The 19,853-nt window shown below is 36.0% G+C and overlaps 1 protein-coding gene across 2 annotated transcripts in view; it reads right to left on the bottom strand.

The window, feature by feature from the left end:
- The window catches only part of Nalcn (sodium leak channel, non-selective), a 293,583-nt gene that overhangs the window by 200,523 nt on the left and 73,207 nt on the right, over window positions 1-19,853 (bottom strand). The window contains exon 9 of one of the 2 annotated variants that reach the window (XM_052190478.1): window positions 16,511-16,597. The exons of the other annotated variant lie outside the window; for it this stretch is intronic. Coding sequence (XP_052046438.1) covers window positions 16,511-16,597 — 87 coding nt within the window. The remainder of the gene's footprint in view (window positions 1-16,510; window positions 16,598-19,853) is intronic. 2 annotated transcript variants of the gene reach the window in all.

The following is a 19,853-nucleotide window of genomic DNA, read 5'->3' as shown; positions in this document are numbered from 1 at the left end:
CCTATTAAAAATGGGGTACAGAGATAAACAAAGAATTTTTACCTGAAGAACTTCATATGGCTGAGAAGCACCTTAAGAAATGTTCAACATCATTAATCATTAGGGAAATGCAAATCAAAACAACCTTGAGATTTCACCTCACACCAGTCAGAATGGCTAAGATTAAAAACTCAGGAGACAGCAGGTGTTGGTGAGGATATGGAGAAAAAGGAACATTCCTCCACTGCTGGTGAAATTGCAAGTTGGTACAACCACTCTGGAAATCTGTCTGGTGGTTCCTCAGAAAACTGGACATGACACTTCCAGAGGACCCTGCTGTACCACTCCTGAACATATACACAGAGGACTCCCTGGCATGCAATAAGGACACATGCTCCACTATGTACATAGCAGCCTTATTTATAATAGCCAGAAGCTGGAAAGAACCCAGATGTCCCTCAATGGAGGAATGGATACAGAAAATGTGGTATATTTACACCATAGAATACTACTTAGCAATCCTGCTATACCACTCCTGGGCATATACCCAGAGGATTCCCCACCATGTAATAAGGATACATGCTCTACTATGTTCATAGCAGCCCTATTTATAATTGCCAGATGCTGGAAAGAACCCAGGTATCCCTCAACAGAAGAGTGGATGCAAAAAATGTGGTATATCTACACAATGGAGTACTATTCAGCCATTAGAAACAATGAATTCATGAAATTCTTAAGCAAATAGATGGAGCTAGAGAACATCATACTAAGGGAGGTAACCCAGACTCAAAAGGTGAATCATGGTATGCACTCACTAATAAGTGGATATTAACCTAGAAAGCTAGAATACCCAAAACATAATCCACACATCAAATGAGGTACAAGAAGAACGGAGGAGTGGCCCCTTGTTCTGAAAAGACTCAGTGAAGCAGTGTAGAGCAAAATCAGAACAGGGAAGTGGGAAGTGTTGGGTGGGAAAACAGGGGGAAGGAAGGGGACTGATGGGACTTTTGGGGAGTGGGGGTCCAGAAAAGGGGAAATCATTTGAAACGTAAATAAATATATCAACAAATTAAAAAAAAAACAAAAAAAAAAAACCCAATGAATTCATGAAACTTTTAGGCAAATGGTTGGAACTGGAAAATATCAACCTAAATGTGGTAACCCAATCACAAAATAATACACATGGAATGCAGTCACTGATAAGTGGATATTAATTAGCCCAGAATTCTGAACACTCAAGCCACAATTATTATATCAAATGATTCCCAAGAAGAAGAAAGGAGAGGTCCCTGGTCCTAGAAAGGCTTGATCCAGCATTGTAGGGGAGTACCAGGACAGAGAAATGGGAGGGGGTTAATTGGGGAATGGGCGGAGGGAAGAGGGCTTATGGGACTTATGGGGAGGGGGGATCGGGAAAGGGGAAAGCATTTGAAATATAAACCAAGACTATAGAAAAAAATGGAAAAAACCCCCATCATATCTGGATTTATTCTTTCATTTACAGAAGTATAAGTCTGTACCTTTGATTTTCAATTATGCAAATTAAAATAAAGAAAATTGTTAAAGCTGAATAGGTGTCAGAAAACATTAAGAGAATTGAGGTTTCCACAATTCTATTACTCAACATAAATGTAGGCTCTACCTACCATCAATTTATCTGGAGACATGCACATAACTTGTCTATGAACACACAAATACACACATTTAAATGTATGTATATATTGTTCTAAAGTTATATTTTATATATGTAATATAAAATTTCAGAGGTATATCTAATCTTTTTAAAGTTCTTTATTTAAAATGTCATTTTAGTTTATTTTTTTTAAGTTGGGAACATTAGAAATGGTTCAGTGTTCAAAACTGATTGTTGATCTTCTAGATGATTCAAGTTTTATTTCCAGCACCCACAACTTCCTCTAATTCCAGGTTTAGAGGATCTGACACCCTTTTCTGGTCTCAGTGAGTACTTGAACCCACACAGACACACATATACATACAGAAGTGAAACTAAAACTAAAACCCCTTTAAAAGGGGTTTAAAAAAATCAGACAACTTTTGAATACATTTTATTTTGCTCCAAAATCCACTTATTTGTGTAAGTGGCAATTGAAATTACCAAGACAGTAAGAGACTAAGACATAATAGTGTCAGAAATACTCTAGAGATAGTCTATTCACAAAGGTTTCTAGAGCTGCATGGGTGAGCTGCACCCTTAGAGATGTTTAGAAATGTAAGAACTCAGGATGTTTCCTTGTCCCAAAGAATTCAAATCTGTACCTTTAGCAAGGTACCTAGGTACCTAGGTGGTTACTTGTGTCATGATCAAGTTTAAGAATTAGTGCTATAGATAATCCTTGTGGAGTAAGGCACTTTAAACTTCATGATTCTAAAAGCCTACAATGATTGAAGTGGAATCTAACAGACGGGCTGAATATCACTGTTATATTATGATCACTATACCCCCAAGTGGAATTCTTTCCCATCCAACTGTAAGGCATAGAACCAGTTAGACCAAAGGGTTTTCACCATGAGAGCGTTTTATAAAGCCATTATCACAGATTCATTTATAAAGGCATGGAATGAGGCAGGAGCTACAGAAAAGAATCTAGAATTTATTTAGTTTCCCAAAACAATACAGTTTTAGTAATGTCGTATGCCACACACACACCCCTCCCTGCAAAATAAAAAAAAAAAAAACTAATTTTGACTTTTTGTCTGTAGAACATGATAAATTTGTGTTGTTTTAAGTAACTAAGATGTGCTAAGGTGTGGACATTTGTTACAATCATAAAAGGAAACAGTAGAGCACTACTTATGAATTGGGAAATGATTGGACATACCTGCTTGCTACTATAGTAGGATGATGTAAATATTGTTGCTTAAAATGTAAACAACACTATAGTAGTTATATCTTTTATCTTGCTTTGTGCTAGGAAGTGCTGAAACAGTGGTGTAAAGGCCAAGGACAAAAATTGTCAAAATTTTATTAGGTTGAGGCCTGAGGATATAGCTTAGCCATTGAGTGACTGTCTAGCATGCATGAGGCCTTGGTTCATGCAAAAAGAGAAAAGAGATAAAGAGGGATGCTTGTTTTGAGTCCCACTGTCCAAGGAAAGTCCTCAAGAGGCTGCAATGTGAAGCCACATAGAGACAAAGCTTCTTCTTCAATTAAAATCAATGTTAGCAACAAATGTTATCAAAATAAGTGAGTGCTTAGTTTGTTTCATTTCATGCACACTGTACATGGATGTAATGACACTATTTGGTCTCAGATGGTTGGTGATTATGTTTTCCCTTTCATCAGGAAGAAACGGACTTCTTAGAAAGGATGAATAGTGTTCCAATCACATCAAGTTGGAAAGCATTCTCAAATGTTTTGGGAACAAAGCAGGGGCTCCTCTGCCTTCTCTTGAGTGGTCAAGAACACCTTGACATGGCTTTAGATGCTAAAATGAAGTGAACCAGGCTCCTTGCTGAGGGTTTGTCTGAGACTCGAAGGAAGAGGGACAAAGAGCCTGTGTTTGAAAACTTCTGTTCAGGAGGATGTAAGATCATCATGATAAAATAACATGCTAGTTTGGAGACTGCTTGAGCCCTGGGCCTGACTTGACCTCTCTGCAAACATTTTCTCTTCTAGGGAGAGAATTGCAATAGCTACACCGTGGATTGAAACATGGATATAAACAAGATTCTTTTAATGCAGTGTCTAGTAGACATCCTGAATGCTATATTGGAAAACAGTGGAGAGATTTAAAAATAGACATACAATTAGTTACTTATGGAGGAAGGTAAGAGAAATAAAACATGACAAATTAGTTCCAAGAAATAAAAAATCTTGAGACAGACTATAAAAATTCATAGCTTTCTAAAATGTCTAAATTTATTTTGTTTTGGTAGTTTATATAAAAGTACTTTGTAGGGAATTGCTTCTATTAATTTTTTCAGGTAATATTTTTCTATGAAATAGTGATTTTGAGAGTCTTAAGTTTCTGTAGATAAAATGTCCTAAATAGGACACTTGTGGCTTAGAGTTCACAATGCATATAAATTACAATAATGAACATCAGAACTCAGAAGTTGAATTTTTCATTTGCTTCTTGAGTGAACAAAATATCCTTTGTGTCTCACATTGCATTATTAAGGTACTAAAATCTGAATTTTAATTGGATTACAAAATAAATCATTTAGATAACAATGCATTCATGAGGTAAAAATTTTAGAAATAGGCTTACAAGTGATTTAACTTGTAGAACAATAACATAACCATGAGCAACTCTACAAATCCTAATATAAACTTTCCTTTCCTAAGTGTTGTATCCTAATTGAGAAGACACATGTATGTTCATGCTTCTATAATTGATATACAAATTATTTGACATGATTAACATAGATTTGTTAGGTAGGTAATATGTTTATATCAGTACTGAAAGTAGGACAGTGGATGTCCTTTTAAACTGTGTCTTTCTCAATAACCCATCATTACAGAGGCAGAATAGAAAGGAATCCATGAATAACCCTGCAAGGGCACTGAGAGTCTGTGATGCTATGGACACCCTACAAGCTGCCATGCCTTTAGAGTTGCTTGCTCTTTTCTCTAGAAAAGAAAGATAAGTGAGAAGAGTCTCATAAGACCTTTTAATTTCTTGTTCAGTATCAGTGAGATTTCCACTGTTATGTCATTAAGTCACATGTTGATATTCATGCTATTGTCATTAATATATTTAAATCACCAGCTTTTGACACTAAAAAGGAAAAACTCATGACTGCTGAGTTGGGAAAAGTTGGTAAGCTCTGTTGAGTGTTTTCAGCTAGTGATTTTAATGTTTCTTTTAGTCTGTGTGCAAAATTCTTTGGTTAGTTTATAGTAACAGTAGTGAGTAGAGATTTGGGTAATACTTGTGTGCTAGGATTTACTCTTGCTGTTCTAGGATGCCTGAGCTAGCACATGGCATGATGACCTAGCTGTAGACCATAATATCATCTTCACTCTACTTTCAGCCAGTCAAGCCCAGAGAATAGATTTGAGCTGAAGAGTGGCTGAGGACAGATCCCCAAGATACCAGCTGAGGTTTGGTATGTACTGGCAGTGCTTTTCGGGCCAATCAGATTTACAGGTAAAAAATTAGTCTCATCTTTATAAATCAGCATAGGTTAAATCAATTAGTTTCATTTTGTTGATAATGAACCAACCAGCTGTTCAAAGCCTTCTAGTTAGTCCAAGGAGCAGTGGTCTGCTATGGGGACTTGAAAATTAATGATCTGATTATGCATGTTGATGCTTGGGAAAGGGAAGGACATTTATGGGTGTCTTAAAGTTATTCAACCTAACCTCATTAACCAAGGCAAGACATACATATAGGCCATTGTTCTATTCATAGACTCATCATGATTCACAATATAACAGCATTCATATCAATATAATACTTTACTCAGCACTAGAGACCCACAAAACTTATTTCTGGATACTGAGAGACTAATGAAGAACACAGTCACCTGCATATATTGGTAAAACTAAAGGACACCTAAAATAGACCATTTCCTGAAATTTACTCAACAAAAATCATTTTTCCTGAATTGATTTAAGCCATGGTGTATATTGCTTACAAAGGCTTCAATTTAGGACAGCATGTGCTTTCTAGAACACAATGCCATAATGGACATTCACACTTTGAACCACATTACTTAACAGTGTTTAATACTCCACTGTTCTCTCACAGTTTTTGGCCACACATTTATGGATTAGTGGGAGAAAGGAGAAGTAAATGAAGATCTGTACCAAATCCTTCCAATTAGCTCAACTATAATTTAAGGATTAAAAACTCAGTGTCCCTACATGACTTCACTATTGACATTTGAAAAAAAATCAGAAAGGAGAATGTAAACTCTTGGCTTGTAAGCAATGATGTGTTGACCTTGTTTAAATTCTAGCCTCAGATAATAATAAGATTAGAACTTTAGAATTTTCACCAGATTCTTCTTTCATGCTAGAAAAAGAGTAATGGAAGAAAGATATTCAAATACTATTATTCAGTTCCTCTCCCAAGTTTTCCTCTAAGCAATTAATTTAGTTCTGATATAAGAAATAGGGCATGACATTTGTGCTTGTGTGTCTGTACATAAGTCTACATGATAATTAGCTGTATTTACTCACTCAAGTATACATGCGTCAAGGCAATATATTTTTTACCTATACACTGGAAAAGTAAAACAAATGGATTTTGAAACAAGGACAAAGTAACAGACTTCCAAGGCCTAGTGTTGGAGAGGATAGAATATAGTGCTGGGCCTGGAGAATGAACCAGTTGATCATGGGGATGTGCAGGAACTGACTTCCTAGAAGTGTGGTAAGATCCTTAAGTGGTAAACAAGGCTGTGTATGTGCTAAGGACAATGATAGTCCTTTCTCCAGATTGAATGGCTAACTATCTTCCACAGCATAGACTGGAAATTTGAGGAGCATCCATCTCAATACTTACATATAGAAGGATACTATTATCTTTGTTTGTCAGAGAAGGAAACTGGGGAATGCCAGGGCTGGGAGGTGGGAGTGGGTGGGTGAGTGAGTGAGCACCCTCACAGAAGCACAGGGAAGGAGGATGGGATGGGGGTTCTGCAGGAGAAAGAGGGAAAGGGAATAACATTTGAAATGTAAATAAATAAAATATCCAATAAAAATTGGAAAAAGGATAATAATTAATTAATTAATTAATTAATTAAAGCTTTGTAAAGAAGTTCCAGTGGGCATTGGTTCCATTGTCTTAGACAGATCTTCCTATCTCTCATGGTGGCCTCACAGGAGAGAAGAGAGTAGCTGGTAAAATGAACTTAACTTCTCTCAGGCATATCAATTCTTGAAATGATTATTAGTTGTGGGAAGGCTCATTCAGAAGACAGACATTCGAAGAACTATCTAGGATGTCACTCCACCATTTAAAATACACATCTTACACTGTTCAGCTCCTCTCAATCTTCACCTTCAATGGAAAATTTCTCAAAAACCATTAAAACACTGCAGTAATAATCTTGTCAATATTTGACCTATTTATGGAAAATGCCTTTTTCTTCTCTTCTTTGTAAGAGGAATGACATGGGATGTTACCAGAAAGAAAATGAACAGGAACACTCCATGTCTCATACATGCCTTCATTTTCCTGTCAGATATTCTTTATGGTAATAGACCACTGGGTCTGCATGTGTTGGAAAAGAGTGCCAGGAATGCAGCCACATCTGTCAAATTGTCAAAGATAAAAACTCCTACCTGAGAGGCAGGGGGATGACTTGTCACAGCAGCAGCTGACAAATGACTCTCCCATTTAATCTAATTCTATTCATCATGCATTAGAGTGACCTCTTCACATAGATGTTGTTCATATTAAAAAAAAACAGCACTTATAGAGCTACCTAATGGTGGGTTTGATGCTAAAAGAGTCTATTATAACTTTTCAGTTTTCTGAGACCCACACTTAAGCACACATTCAAGAAACTTTCTAAATGGTTTCATAATACTGCTTGAGAATCTTACCTCACTGCCTAAACAACAGCATAGTACACTGTGCATTCATGCATCTAGAATCCACATTGGATTTGTGGAGGATATTTGATAGTTTTTATTGTTTCATATTTATAAACAAATGATTTGTACTTTAAAAATTTAAGGGATTTTTAAAAAAACATTTAGAATAATTATCCATTAAGTGGGCAAATAAAATGTTAGGAATCTGAACATTCTGAATCTACAGAAATTTATAAGTGGCTAATATTTCAAAAGATGGCTGCATTTAACAATTGCCATCAGAAAGATGGAAATTTATGTATGTTGCTATTTATGTATGATATCATTGACTTCTTTGTCTCATTGTACAGGTCTCCTGCATGTCATATTCCAACCTCTTCACCTAGACAGGTCGTGTACATCTTTTTTTTTATTTTTTATTCAATATATTTTTTATTTACATTTCAACTGATTTCCCCTTTTCTAGGCCCCCACTCCCCGAAAGTCCTGTAAGCCCTCTTCTCACCCCCTGTCCTCCCACCCACCCCTTCCCACTTCCCTGTTCTGGATTTGCTGAATACTGCTTAACTGAGTCTTTCCAGAACAAGGGGCCACTCCTCCTTTCTTCTTGTACATCTTTTATTAGAGTCTAGCCAGAAGAGTTCTTCTAACCTGCTAACCCACACACATCCTCCTCAGCCCCCAAGATTTTCCCAGGTCCCAAATCCAGTGTTTCTAGCTCATCTAGATAACTTTGGTTCCCTGCACACTCCCAGATACATCATGTGCCACATTTAACCTCTCAACACAGCCAAGAACTGCACCTTCTGCTGGAGATCTACATAAGGACATTGGAAGAAGGAAGACTCACTCTTCTTCAACTGCTTGCACTTACTTGCCATCACGTCTGTTGGAACCTACTTCTACAGAAGACCAGCTTATACTACTAGCTTTGTGGAACTGAGAAACTTCTAGATTCTTTGACTTCCCATCCACAGCTGCCAATTGTTGGGTTAGTTGGACTATAGACTATAAGTCATTACAATAAATTCACTTAATATATAGAGGCATCCCATAAGCTCTGTGACTCTAGAGAACCCTGGCTAATATACCATGTTTCAAGCTGAAGAGATGAGTAAACATCTAAGAGACTGTAGGAAGAATAAAAAGCTGTAATTACTGAAACATAAAATACCATCCTTCTCCTCCTCAACAACAATAACACATACACACACATACACACCACACACACACACACACACACACACACACACACACAGAGAGAGAGAGAGAGAGAGAGAGAGAGAGAGAGAGAGAGAGAGAACACCAAAACCAACAATACAATGATTGCAACTAACACATATCTTGCATAATTACTTTAAATATTACCAGTATCAATTCTCCAATCTAAGGATATAGGCACTGTCTTAGAATAAAAGGATGAACAAAAGTACTCCAACCAATGGAACCAGGAAACAACAGATACCACTATTAAAATATCTGAAAAAAATAGACTCAAACTAAAACTAATCAGACAGGATAAAGAGGGGCATTCCAGTCTAATTAAGGAACAGTTAATAAAGAAGATATATGCATATACCACAAGAAGATATACCATAAACATATATGCACCAAATTCTGGTGTACTCCATTTCCTAAAAAGTGTACTATTGGAATTAAAGACATAGATTAACATCATCCTATTAATAGTTGATGATTTCAATAGTCCTCTTTCTCTAATACACAGGTCATCTGAACAAAACATAAGCAGAGGAATATTAGAATTAGATGATATCATATATCAATTAGACTTAACAGATATCTACAGAATATTGTATCCAAACACAAAGACTATACATTCTCAGCACTCTATGAAAGTTTCTCTAAAATATGCCACATCTTGGAACAGAATGCAAATATTAATACATTCAGAAAGATTTAAATAACTGCATCTATCTTACCTCACCATAATGCAATAAAATATAATTGACATCAAACACATCTCTAGCAAGTATACAAATTCAGGGAGATTAACATCCATTATTTAGTGGTAGATGGGTCAAAGGAGAAATGAAGAAAGAAATAAAAAATTTTCTGGAATTAAATGAAAATGAGAACATAACACTCAGAAAACTCTGGGATACATTAAGAGCAGTCCTATGAGAGAAATTTATAGCTCTAAGTTCTTACATTAAAAAATAAACACAAGTAAATGATTTAATGACCTAACTCAAAAGTTTGAGAAACAAACAAAAACAAAACAAAGAGCAAACCAAACCAAGTAGTTACCAAGAAATAATAAAAATTAATAAAGAAATTAATAAAATATAAAAAAGAAAACACAAAGATTTAATGAATCTAAGAGCCAGTTCTTTGAGAAGATAAATAAGATAAACAAGGTGTTTTAGGAATATAAATAGATTTGACACAACTAACAAAAAGAAATAAAGAGGACCCAAATTAACAGAATCAGAAATTAACAGGGAAACATTACAACAGACCCCAAAGGTTCAGGATATTATGAAGGATTTGAACATCTACAAACTTCAAAATCAGTGTCTACAGCCTTTTCTGTATCAAATCCCTCTGACATTAAATGGTTATTTTAATTGTATTTCATTTAATTGGAGCAGCTCTGTCTACTTCAATTTCCATGACCAAATTCTTGAACTCAATGTCTCTCACATTTTGTGACCTATTCTGAAATTACATTTCCTCTCAGTTAACCTTTATTTTGCAAGTTTTCTGGTGATTTATCTTCTGAGAACTTGTGTGGGAGGTCACCAGGTCCAGAGTCATAGTAAGCCACTGTGGGTAATGTGCAAGAACCAGAATGAAGCTATAGTGATTGGATGAGAGAATGAGACAAGTACAGAGAGAAACAGAAAAGGAAAATCATGTGGCTCAGAAAAAAAAGGTACAGAATGCACAGTGACCTGAAATGACAGACTATACCTGCAATAGGTGCACTCTGAACATTGCAACACAACAATTCTCAACCAAAACACAGATGTTCATATAATTTTCTCCGATTATAAGATAGGAATAGGAGATGAATGATAGAAGCAGTTTTAGCTCAAAGAAGAGAATCCAGTTGTGAGGGTTGGTTTAGCTACACCCTTAGACTGTTTCTCTTTCTTCAGTCTTTCTGCTCTCATACTGCAAAGTGGAGACTGGGAGGGAAATTAGCTGGAGACTAGTGCCAGGGAAGGGAAGACAGAAAGATAAGCCATTTCAGGCTGGAAAGTGGAGGTGCCTCATGGGCTACAGGATTTTCATTTATTTATTCTTAATGTAAAAGTGAATTTGTCAGGAATTAAGTGTATATACTGGAACTAGATATGTTACTAAATCTTACATATGAAACAAGTGGACCTGAAATCATTAATTTGATCAGTAAGAGTATTTTCCTCTCAAAATGAATACAATTAACATTAAATTGTTAAAAATGTCAACAAGTATATTAGAGAACTTAAGAATATCTGATCAGACTAATAATACTGTTCTTCCCATTCTCCTGTTCTTAGTTTAGGACTTTATAATTTAATGGACAAGCAAATGTATTTTCATTTACTATAAAACAGAAAAGACCATGCTAAGGTCATAAAACTAAATCTTTTCTCAGCATGCCTGCATGATTCCCATTATACTTATTATGTCTGTAATTATGATCATAATTTGAGTCTCATAATGGTAAATCAATTTACATATTTTCTAATTGCAGACCAGAGGTGCCTAGTTTTCCTCCACTAATAACACCATAGAGAGTCTACTATTCAGTTTAAGAACTGAATCACACCATATCATGATTAATCAGAATAATTCTAAAACCAATAAATGTAAAGAGAAGGTAGGGAGACTAAAAGAATTCTACCATTTAATATAAGGTAGAGTAGATTAAGGCACATAAATTAATATTACTAAATTTTCCAATTATTTATAGTTAGTAGAAAAAGATCACAATCCAAAAAGTGAGACAATGACACAGAAACCTGAAAAGCGGTGAAAATATAATATAAATGCAGAAATTTAGCAAATTCAGAGAAATTATCACAAAAGAGGAAAGGCATTATTTTAATATCCCCAATTTTTAGAAGGCTTGAGCCAGTCTCCAATATGCTGTTATAAATATAAAATGCTGAAAATAAAAAATATGGATGTTCTATTTTGTAGTATATTTTAAATTTATGAATTATATGTTATTATATGATTTCTGCAATCTAAAATAACATTATTCTCATGTATTTTTATGGGCTTTCCAAACAAGGGACAACAGGATATATAAAATGTGAAAATCCATCTCAGAATAGCATATTAACAACTTGGATGGTAGCCTTTGCAGCTATGAAGAACAGATTCATTACTCAGTATGTTCTGTGAACACAGGGTGCTCTCCTTTTACATTTCTTGAATATGTTTGATAATCCTATCTAGCTGACTGGAGATTTATTTATTATCTTTCCATTGAGGTAAAAAGAAATGTCATTTAATGCTTCATGAAAGACAAATGTATGGGCCTGTGGTAATTAACACTTTTAGTTCTAGCCTGTGGAGGAAATAAAAATGAAGAATTGAGAAACCAATGGAAAGCAGAGTCTCTGTGTTTATTGATGTTAGTTATTTAACATTTCTCCAGCAAGGGAAAACTCTATAATAGTAGAAGTCACACTAAGCATGATCATTACCAAAAAAAAAAAAAAAACAAAAAAACCCTATGTCCTTCACTGTAATACTTACTTCCATGTTTATTAAATGAGAGAACATGAATGGAGAAGCAACACAACATTTGAAGGTCTGAAAGTATGGCTAATCCTAAAACCCTATTCTATTTGTTTTTATGAGTCTCACTTCCAGGAACTAGAAATTGAACCAATTATTGCAGTACCAATTTATCAGAACCACTCTGATAAAAGACTTTTCCTTCTATGCTCATGTCATTATGGATGTCATAAAACAAGCAGAGCTTTGGCATTATCAAGAAAATACTTCCTGAAAGCAGCCTGGCTTTAGATAATTTTGTATGGTTTTGTGGGCATGCCTCCTCTGAAGCATGAAGACAGAGCTCTGACAGGACATGACTATCTTCTCTCTCAGAATTCCTTTGCCTTCTTCTACATGCAAAAATATTATGATTGCATTTACAAGTAATGTGGTAGGATTGACATAGTTGAAAGGAACCTAGGCCAAGTCTGCCTGAATGGTCAAGTGTGAGTGAAATGCTTGAATGGCTGTTATTAACCTGAGATTGTAATTTTGAAGTTGTTGAAATAAATTAGAAAAAACGAGTTACCAATAACATCCTAGAGGTGGCAGAGTTCCTTCCATAATCCAAGGACTCCTGGCTTTTGTCATCAAAATAGAACATTTCCCTTAATAAGATGCAAAGTTTCACATATTTTCCAGACCTGATCCCATATTCTACTCCGATAATGCATCAAGACTCAGAAACATGGGCTTGCTTTTCATCGGGCCACCCTTGACAACATCAGAGTTTACTTTTATCAAAGTTATAGCAGACAACAACAACAACAAAAGTAATAGAATGGCATGGAGACAAGTAATGGAGGTTTCTAACTTACTATATATCAACAAATTGGAATTCATTACAGAAGGGATGTTGAGTTGAGCTCTGGTAGATAGTGAGAAATATTATGTGAAGAGGCAGAGATACTGTGAGAGACAGATGTGTAAATAATAAGAGCTCAAATAGAGGAGACTGTGAGAATCTATCCAGTGTTGATCTACGATCAATAAGTGATCAGGATCAGGCAAGAGGGCCAGAAGGCCAGAGGGCCAGAGGGCCAGAGGGCCAGGAAACTCAGTGGCAATCTGTAGCTTCCAGGATTGGTAGGGAATCTCTAGGAAGTGCCAAAGACCCCCCCCCCCCCCCCCCGATGGGGAGGCTCTCAGGAGTCAATGCTGGTGAAGTTAGCCTGACATGCAAAGTAGACAGATATGGAAACTGAAGAGGCTTCCTCCTGTAGTCACACAGGACTCCCATTGGAGGAATAAGGACTCGATCCCACCCACAAAACTTTCAACCTAAGATTTGTCCTGTCTACAAGAAATGCAGGAACAAAGATGGACCAGAGACTAGGGAATGGTCAGTCAGTAACCGGCCAACTTGGGAAAGTTTCATAGACGAGCACCAAAGCCATGACCCTATTTATGATACACTGCTATGCTTACAGACAAGAGCCTAGGCTAGCATAACTGACTTCTGAAAGACTCACCCAGCAGCTGACCGAAACAGATGCAGAGACCTACAGACAAATATTAGAGGGAGCTTGGGGAGTCTTGTGATAGAGTTGGGGGAAAGATTGAAGGACCTGGAGGGAAAAGGGACACCACAAGAAGATCAACAGAGTCAGCTAACTTGGACCCATGGAGGTTACCAGAGGCTGAACCACCAACCAAAAAGCATACATGGGCTGAACTTAGGATCCCCTGACATACATAGCTGATATTTAGTTTGTATTTTATGCAGGTACTCTAAAAACTCTAGCAGGGGCTTTTACTGACACTGCTGTCTTTCTGTGAGCCCTGTTACACTAACTGGACTGCCTTGTCTGGCCTCAGTGAGAGAAGATGTACCTAACCCTGCAGAGACTTGATGCGCACGGGTTGGGAGGATACCCAGGAGGGCAGCACCCTCCCAGAGTGAAGCAGAGGGATTCTTTAGGGAGAAACCAACTGGGAGGGGGGAAACTATTGGGATGTAAAAACAAACAAATACATTAATTTTTAAAAAGAACAGATCAAATACAGAAGTTTGGGGAAAATCCACCCGGTGTTGATCTCCAAATAATAAGAGCTCAAATACAGGAGGCTGCAGGAAGTCCACTCAGTGTTGATCTCCAGGGAAGGAGTGAGGAAAAGACAAGCTATAAAGGTAAATTCATTTTATTAAAAAATATTTTTTCTGAATTAATTCTTTATAATGAGAGCACAATCACATTTAAAAGTAAAAAGAGGTAGCATGTGCCTCTGCTTGTTCTTGGTATTTAGGTTATTATAGTCTATAAGAGTGAGAGGTGCTTCAGGTTAAAGGGTTTCCAGTTTTCAAAAACATTCACAATGGTGAATGTGTGGTTGTATGTGCTGTTCTTTTAATGATTGGCAGCTAATTTTTGAAAAATATGAAAATAGATTTTCTATGTATATTTACCTCCTTTCCTCTCCTGGTTTCTACATGTACCTCTAATGAATACTAGCTCCTTCTAGGAACCTCAATTTAGGGACAACCAGCTGGTGGCAGAACCTCTTCCATATGAGACTGCCTGCTTTTCATTCCCTATTTCCTAACTCACTTTTGCAAAGCTCATCTAGTGTGTTGTGATACTAATGATCTGTGTTTAATGCTGTGACACATATCTCTCAGATGCCACATCTTTGCACTTCTAGCCCAGCTTTTATGCCACTACAACAGTTTCACAGCACTAAATCTTGATCAGATTTTACTCATGCTCCCATTGTTACTCACCCTGTCCATTCTCAGTAGAGAGTCTTGTCATCTCCTAATTATAGACTTGAATGTTTTATTTTTTGAGACAAGATTTCCTTGGGTAGTCATAATGGAACTTATTCTGTGACCTTGAAATCAGAGATGCCCCTGCTTCTGCCTCCCAAGGGCTAAGATTCAAGGTATGTACCACCATTGCCTGGCTCAGAATTCAATCCTGTTACATCAATTAACAATCATGTAATTAATGTTTTTGAGTCTTTTATGTCTCTTTTTTGGTATTCTATTAGCTTATTTTCATAACCTCTTTGACCCTTTAGTATTTTTCAATTTTCTGAAACATGGAATTACTGCAAGCAATGGTGACAGTGATAGTAGAAGAGGCTGCTATAGTTGTTTTTAATGATGCTGGTAAAGTCAAAATAGTTCATAAGAATACCACAAAATAATATTTAATATTTCCATTGATCATCTGGGAATGATTAACTTAGCTTTCATTACTTAAATGATAGAATCAAATAAATATGCAACAAAATGAAGAGGAAGCCTACAATATAGAAGATATTTGCACACTTTATATCAGAGAATAAAAATAATTTAAGTATAAATTGTGAACATTCATTCAGTAATACATCTGAAAACCCTCCATAAAAGGCAAAGAAACCTGAGTGAGTCTAGGAGTTTCATAGGTAACAACCCCATGCCCCGTCTTTTAATCATTTGCATGTCATCAGGACCCTCAGAGGCCCTGCCATCTACTGGCCCATGCTTACTTTTAGAGTTCTTTATTATAAAAAAACACCTTGCTCTAGAGCTTGAACACGTAGAATGTCAGATCTTGTGTTAATACATTTTCTTCTCAGAAATACATGGAGATATTGCACAACCTTAAATAATTCAGGTCTCTTAGAAAATATTTTCACAAGGACAAACATGGCAACAAAACTATTAATTGAATTTATACTATTGAAATGCTATTGCTTGTATTCCTTCATTCCTGAAGTTTATCAAATCCCTACTTGATGGCTAGTTTTTTATCAACTTGACACAAGCTAGGGTCATCTTAGAAGACGGAACTTCACCCGAGAAATGCTTCCATCAGATTGGCCAATGGACAAATCTTTGGTTGCATTTTCTTGATTAATAATTGTTGTGGCAGGGACCCAAGCCACTGTAGGTGATACCACCCCAGGGTAGGTGGTTTTGGATGATTTATGTAAACATATTGAATGATATATAGACAGTAAGGCAATAAGCTGCATTTCCCCATGGTTCCTGCCTCGAAGTTACTGCCTTGACTCAACTCAATAGACTGCAACCCTGATGTAAGCCAATTAAACACTTTTCTGCCCAAATTTCCTTTGGTCAGCAACAGGAAAAACAAAGTAGGAAACCTACTATATATCCATATAAATACTAATTAGGTCTTTAATACAAAAAAGAATAAAACATGTCCCTAACTTCTCAATAAATCTGGGCAAGCTTAGAATTTGGAGCCTATGGATTTCTTCCTATAAAATTAAAGTCAAAGATTCATACTGGATGATTTTTTAAAAGATGGTATTGTGCTGTACCTGTAGGCAAGCTGGGGCACGCCCCTGGGGCTTGTTGACATCCACAGCTACCAGTTGCCAACCACCAGCAGCATCTTCATGAAACATCTTTAAGACAGAGAGAGATGAGTCAGAGAGGAGGAACATGGAACAGTGAGAACTCTAGTTCTGTCTGTAGCTTTCTATGTGTTTAAATATTACTGTCTTATTAAAGAAGTATATATTTGGACTATGAATCAACCCAGCTATGTTCATTTTAATACTGAAATGAAAAGTGAGTAATACTACTCTAATGAGCAATGATAATAGCTTGCATTTACTGAGCACTTGTTATACTTGTCATGCAATTTTTGCCTTATATAGATTTTTGCATATATAATCTTTTAGGTACTTTTCTATACAGGAAAAGTACTTAAATCTCTTAGTTGATTATGTTCATTATTATTTTTATCTTTGCAAGGAAATGTATTTAGAATTCTTAAGCATTATGTCTCTCTGTTGAGTATATGTAAGAAGATTTTTAAAATATTAATTGGTATTTTTCAGTGTGTGAACTAGAAAACATTCTCATGTCAAATAATATCAGGGGTTCACCTTCAGCATAGGGGATGAGACTGGTATTATTTCAATGTTATGAAACTAAGAGGGTATTTAACTGACTTTATGCAATTATTTTAACTGGGTCACAATTAATTTGTTCATTATAAATTTAATGCACGTATTTACAAAGGGAAGATCTCATTTATATTGCCTTAGAAGGCTTAGATGAAATAAAATTCAAGATGTTATTGGCCTAACTGAAATCCACTCACTCCTCACTCAGGTGTCTGTGAGAAAACCTTATGGAACAGCCCACTACCGCTTAACTTCTCATTCATCAACATTATATCTAGCTGGAAGATACTTCCCATTTATCCTGTTCCTCAGGAGTCATGTGGTGTGTGTGTGTGTGTGTGTGTGTGTGTTAGTTTAATGGGATAAAGTGAAATTAAAGTTTTTAAAAATAAAGACATTAACCATAATAATTTACTGTTTTGTTTCAGCCCAAATTTTCTTTTTTGTATACATAAAAATTTGCATTGTAACCATTACTTGTGACTTCATGTTAGTCCTACCCCCTGTTGTAATTGGGAATCATTATTGGATGATTGGATGGCACATGGATCATTACATAAGCTCGACAATTATACTTTCAGACTCTAGTAAGAGAGACTATAGATAATTTTCAGGAAGAAAAATATTCTTTGTATCATTATAGAGACAATGGAAAATAAATGATGCCTAACCTTACAGGCCATATATATATAGATTTTAAATCAAACAATTGAGGTACACATTTACACAAAGATTCTTTGACCAAAGGTGTTGTTGCAAATAGTCCTTCCCAACTGTCTATTTGTAGAACTTATTTTCTCCTTAGAATAAATTTAAAAGCTATTCTTGGTGGTAGAACCAAGCACATCCTTCATGAATGGGCGCACTGTGAGACTATAGACAATGCTGGCATAAAAATCTAGTTAAAGTGACCTTTAAAGGCCCTGTCATAATTCTGGGATTCTCCTTTTAGGGGCAACTGTTGAAACCTATGTTGTCAGTCACTGGCTAAGAACACTTCTACAATGTCTTGTCAAGGCACAAAGCACCCCTGGGGCTAATATTTCCTTTCATTGGTGGCAAACTAATTTTCTCTGTTAAATTATGTTTTTTTCAGCAGGCCCAAATCAAATGAATCAATTTAATTGCCAGCCAAAGAGTTCTCTGAAGGTCACTCCTGTGTATGAAATAAAGTATCAGAAATGCAAACGTGTCCTACTTTCTTTAGATTCCCAAATCATATATTATTTAGATTGCTTAATATGATGACTAGATCTTTGAGATTGAAACCAGGCTAGCTAACAGAGACAAGAACTCCAGGGATAAGGTCCCTGGAGAGGATGATGGGTATGACTCTGGCGATTTTTTGTTTGTCTTTCAATGTCAGGACATTTTTATGATGAGGTCACTAAGCCTCCAACAAAACAAGTTTCTACCCTTTCCTGGAAGCTTGTATTGACTGGGTGACTAGACACTAGCCTACAGGCTCTAAGCTAAGCTTCTTGTTCTTCCTGTATTTCTTTTGTGCTGGCTTGAATAAATGTGAGAGTTATATCTACAAGAGGCTTTGTAGTCTACAATGTAACTACAGGGAGGGAGACAGTGCAAAGTGGAACATAAAGGTGACGGTGGGTTGGTGGGTAGAGACTGGTTTTTTAGTAACCTGGATCAATGATCCAAATCCAAGTGATCTCCTTCAGTTTTACCCTTAAAGGGCATAAACTAAGTTATTTAAGTTATTTATATTGAGCATTTGACCTATGTAGTGGAATCCAACCCAGGTGGTTTTAGTAAAAATGTTCACTGGTCCCTATATTTTAATCATGTGATTTTTATCTTATTAGATCATTAAAATGTTTATTATTAAATACATAGAAATTTGGATGAGATGTGAAAAAAAATTAACTAATATCTCAAAAGATTACTGGCATTTTAACTTCCAGATATTTAACACATGTGTATGCATTCACATGCACATGGACGAACATCTATACACATACATGCATGCATAAACATGCACACATGTGCATACCTGACATGAGATTTTTTTTCTGGTATATTGTCCACAGTTTTTCATACCAATAAAATTCAAGTATTATTTAAGCATATTCTATTTATTCCAACTTAGTACAGTGTAATCAATAACGTAGTGCCAAAGTCATCCCTAGTCCTATCTTTGATTTTTCTATAATTTCCCAGGCATTCTTAAATATAATTCTTAATTATTGTCCAACAAACTGAGGATAAATTCATATAAGTTGATGTCCTTGATTAAATATTACACATGCTTTAAAGCCTTTGGCAAATATTGCTTGATATTGTCATCTAAGAGAGGTGGTCTAATTATACTTCTCAGAACAATATCTGAGAAGGACTTTGTTGGCCAGCAGTAGGAGCTATCTTCTTAAGAACAGAGACATTGGCATGGGGCCAGAACAGAGAGAACACATTGACAGTGGTCTGCAAAGGCTAAAACAAAAGGAGGGAGGATCTTACAATGAGTAAAATTAAAGTCTGAGCAACCTGGAGGAGGCTCACGCTACCTACAATCAGACAAAATAATTAAATTGTTCATCTTTGTGCTTTTTAAAAGTCTGCAATGTGGAAACAATAATAGTATCCACTTTCGAAGATTGCTGTGGTAAATAAGTAAGACAGGTTGTAAAGTCACTATACTATGCTGTGTCACTGTTGATATATTTTAGTATTGCAAGAAGATTGGATCAATTAGTGGTAGGCACATTATCCATCATAGTATAATGGACACCCA

This window comes from Apodemus sylvaticus, chromosome 8, assembly GCF_947179515.1.
Source record: "Apodemus sylvaticus chromosome 8, mApoSyl1.1, whole genome shotgun sequence".
Taxonomy (NCBI): domain Eukaryota; kingdom Metazoa; phylum Chordata; class Mammalia; order Rodentia; family Muridae; genus Apodemus; species Apodemus sylvaticus.
Note: the sequence above shows the minus strand (reverse complement) of the source record. Positions and strands in the feature narration are given on the sequence as shown.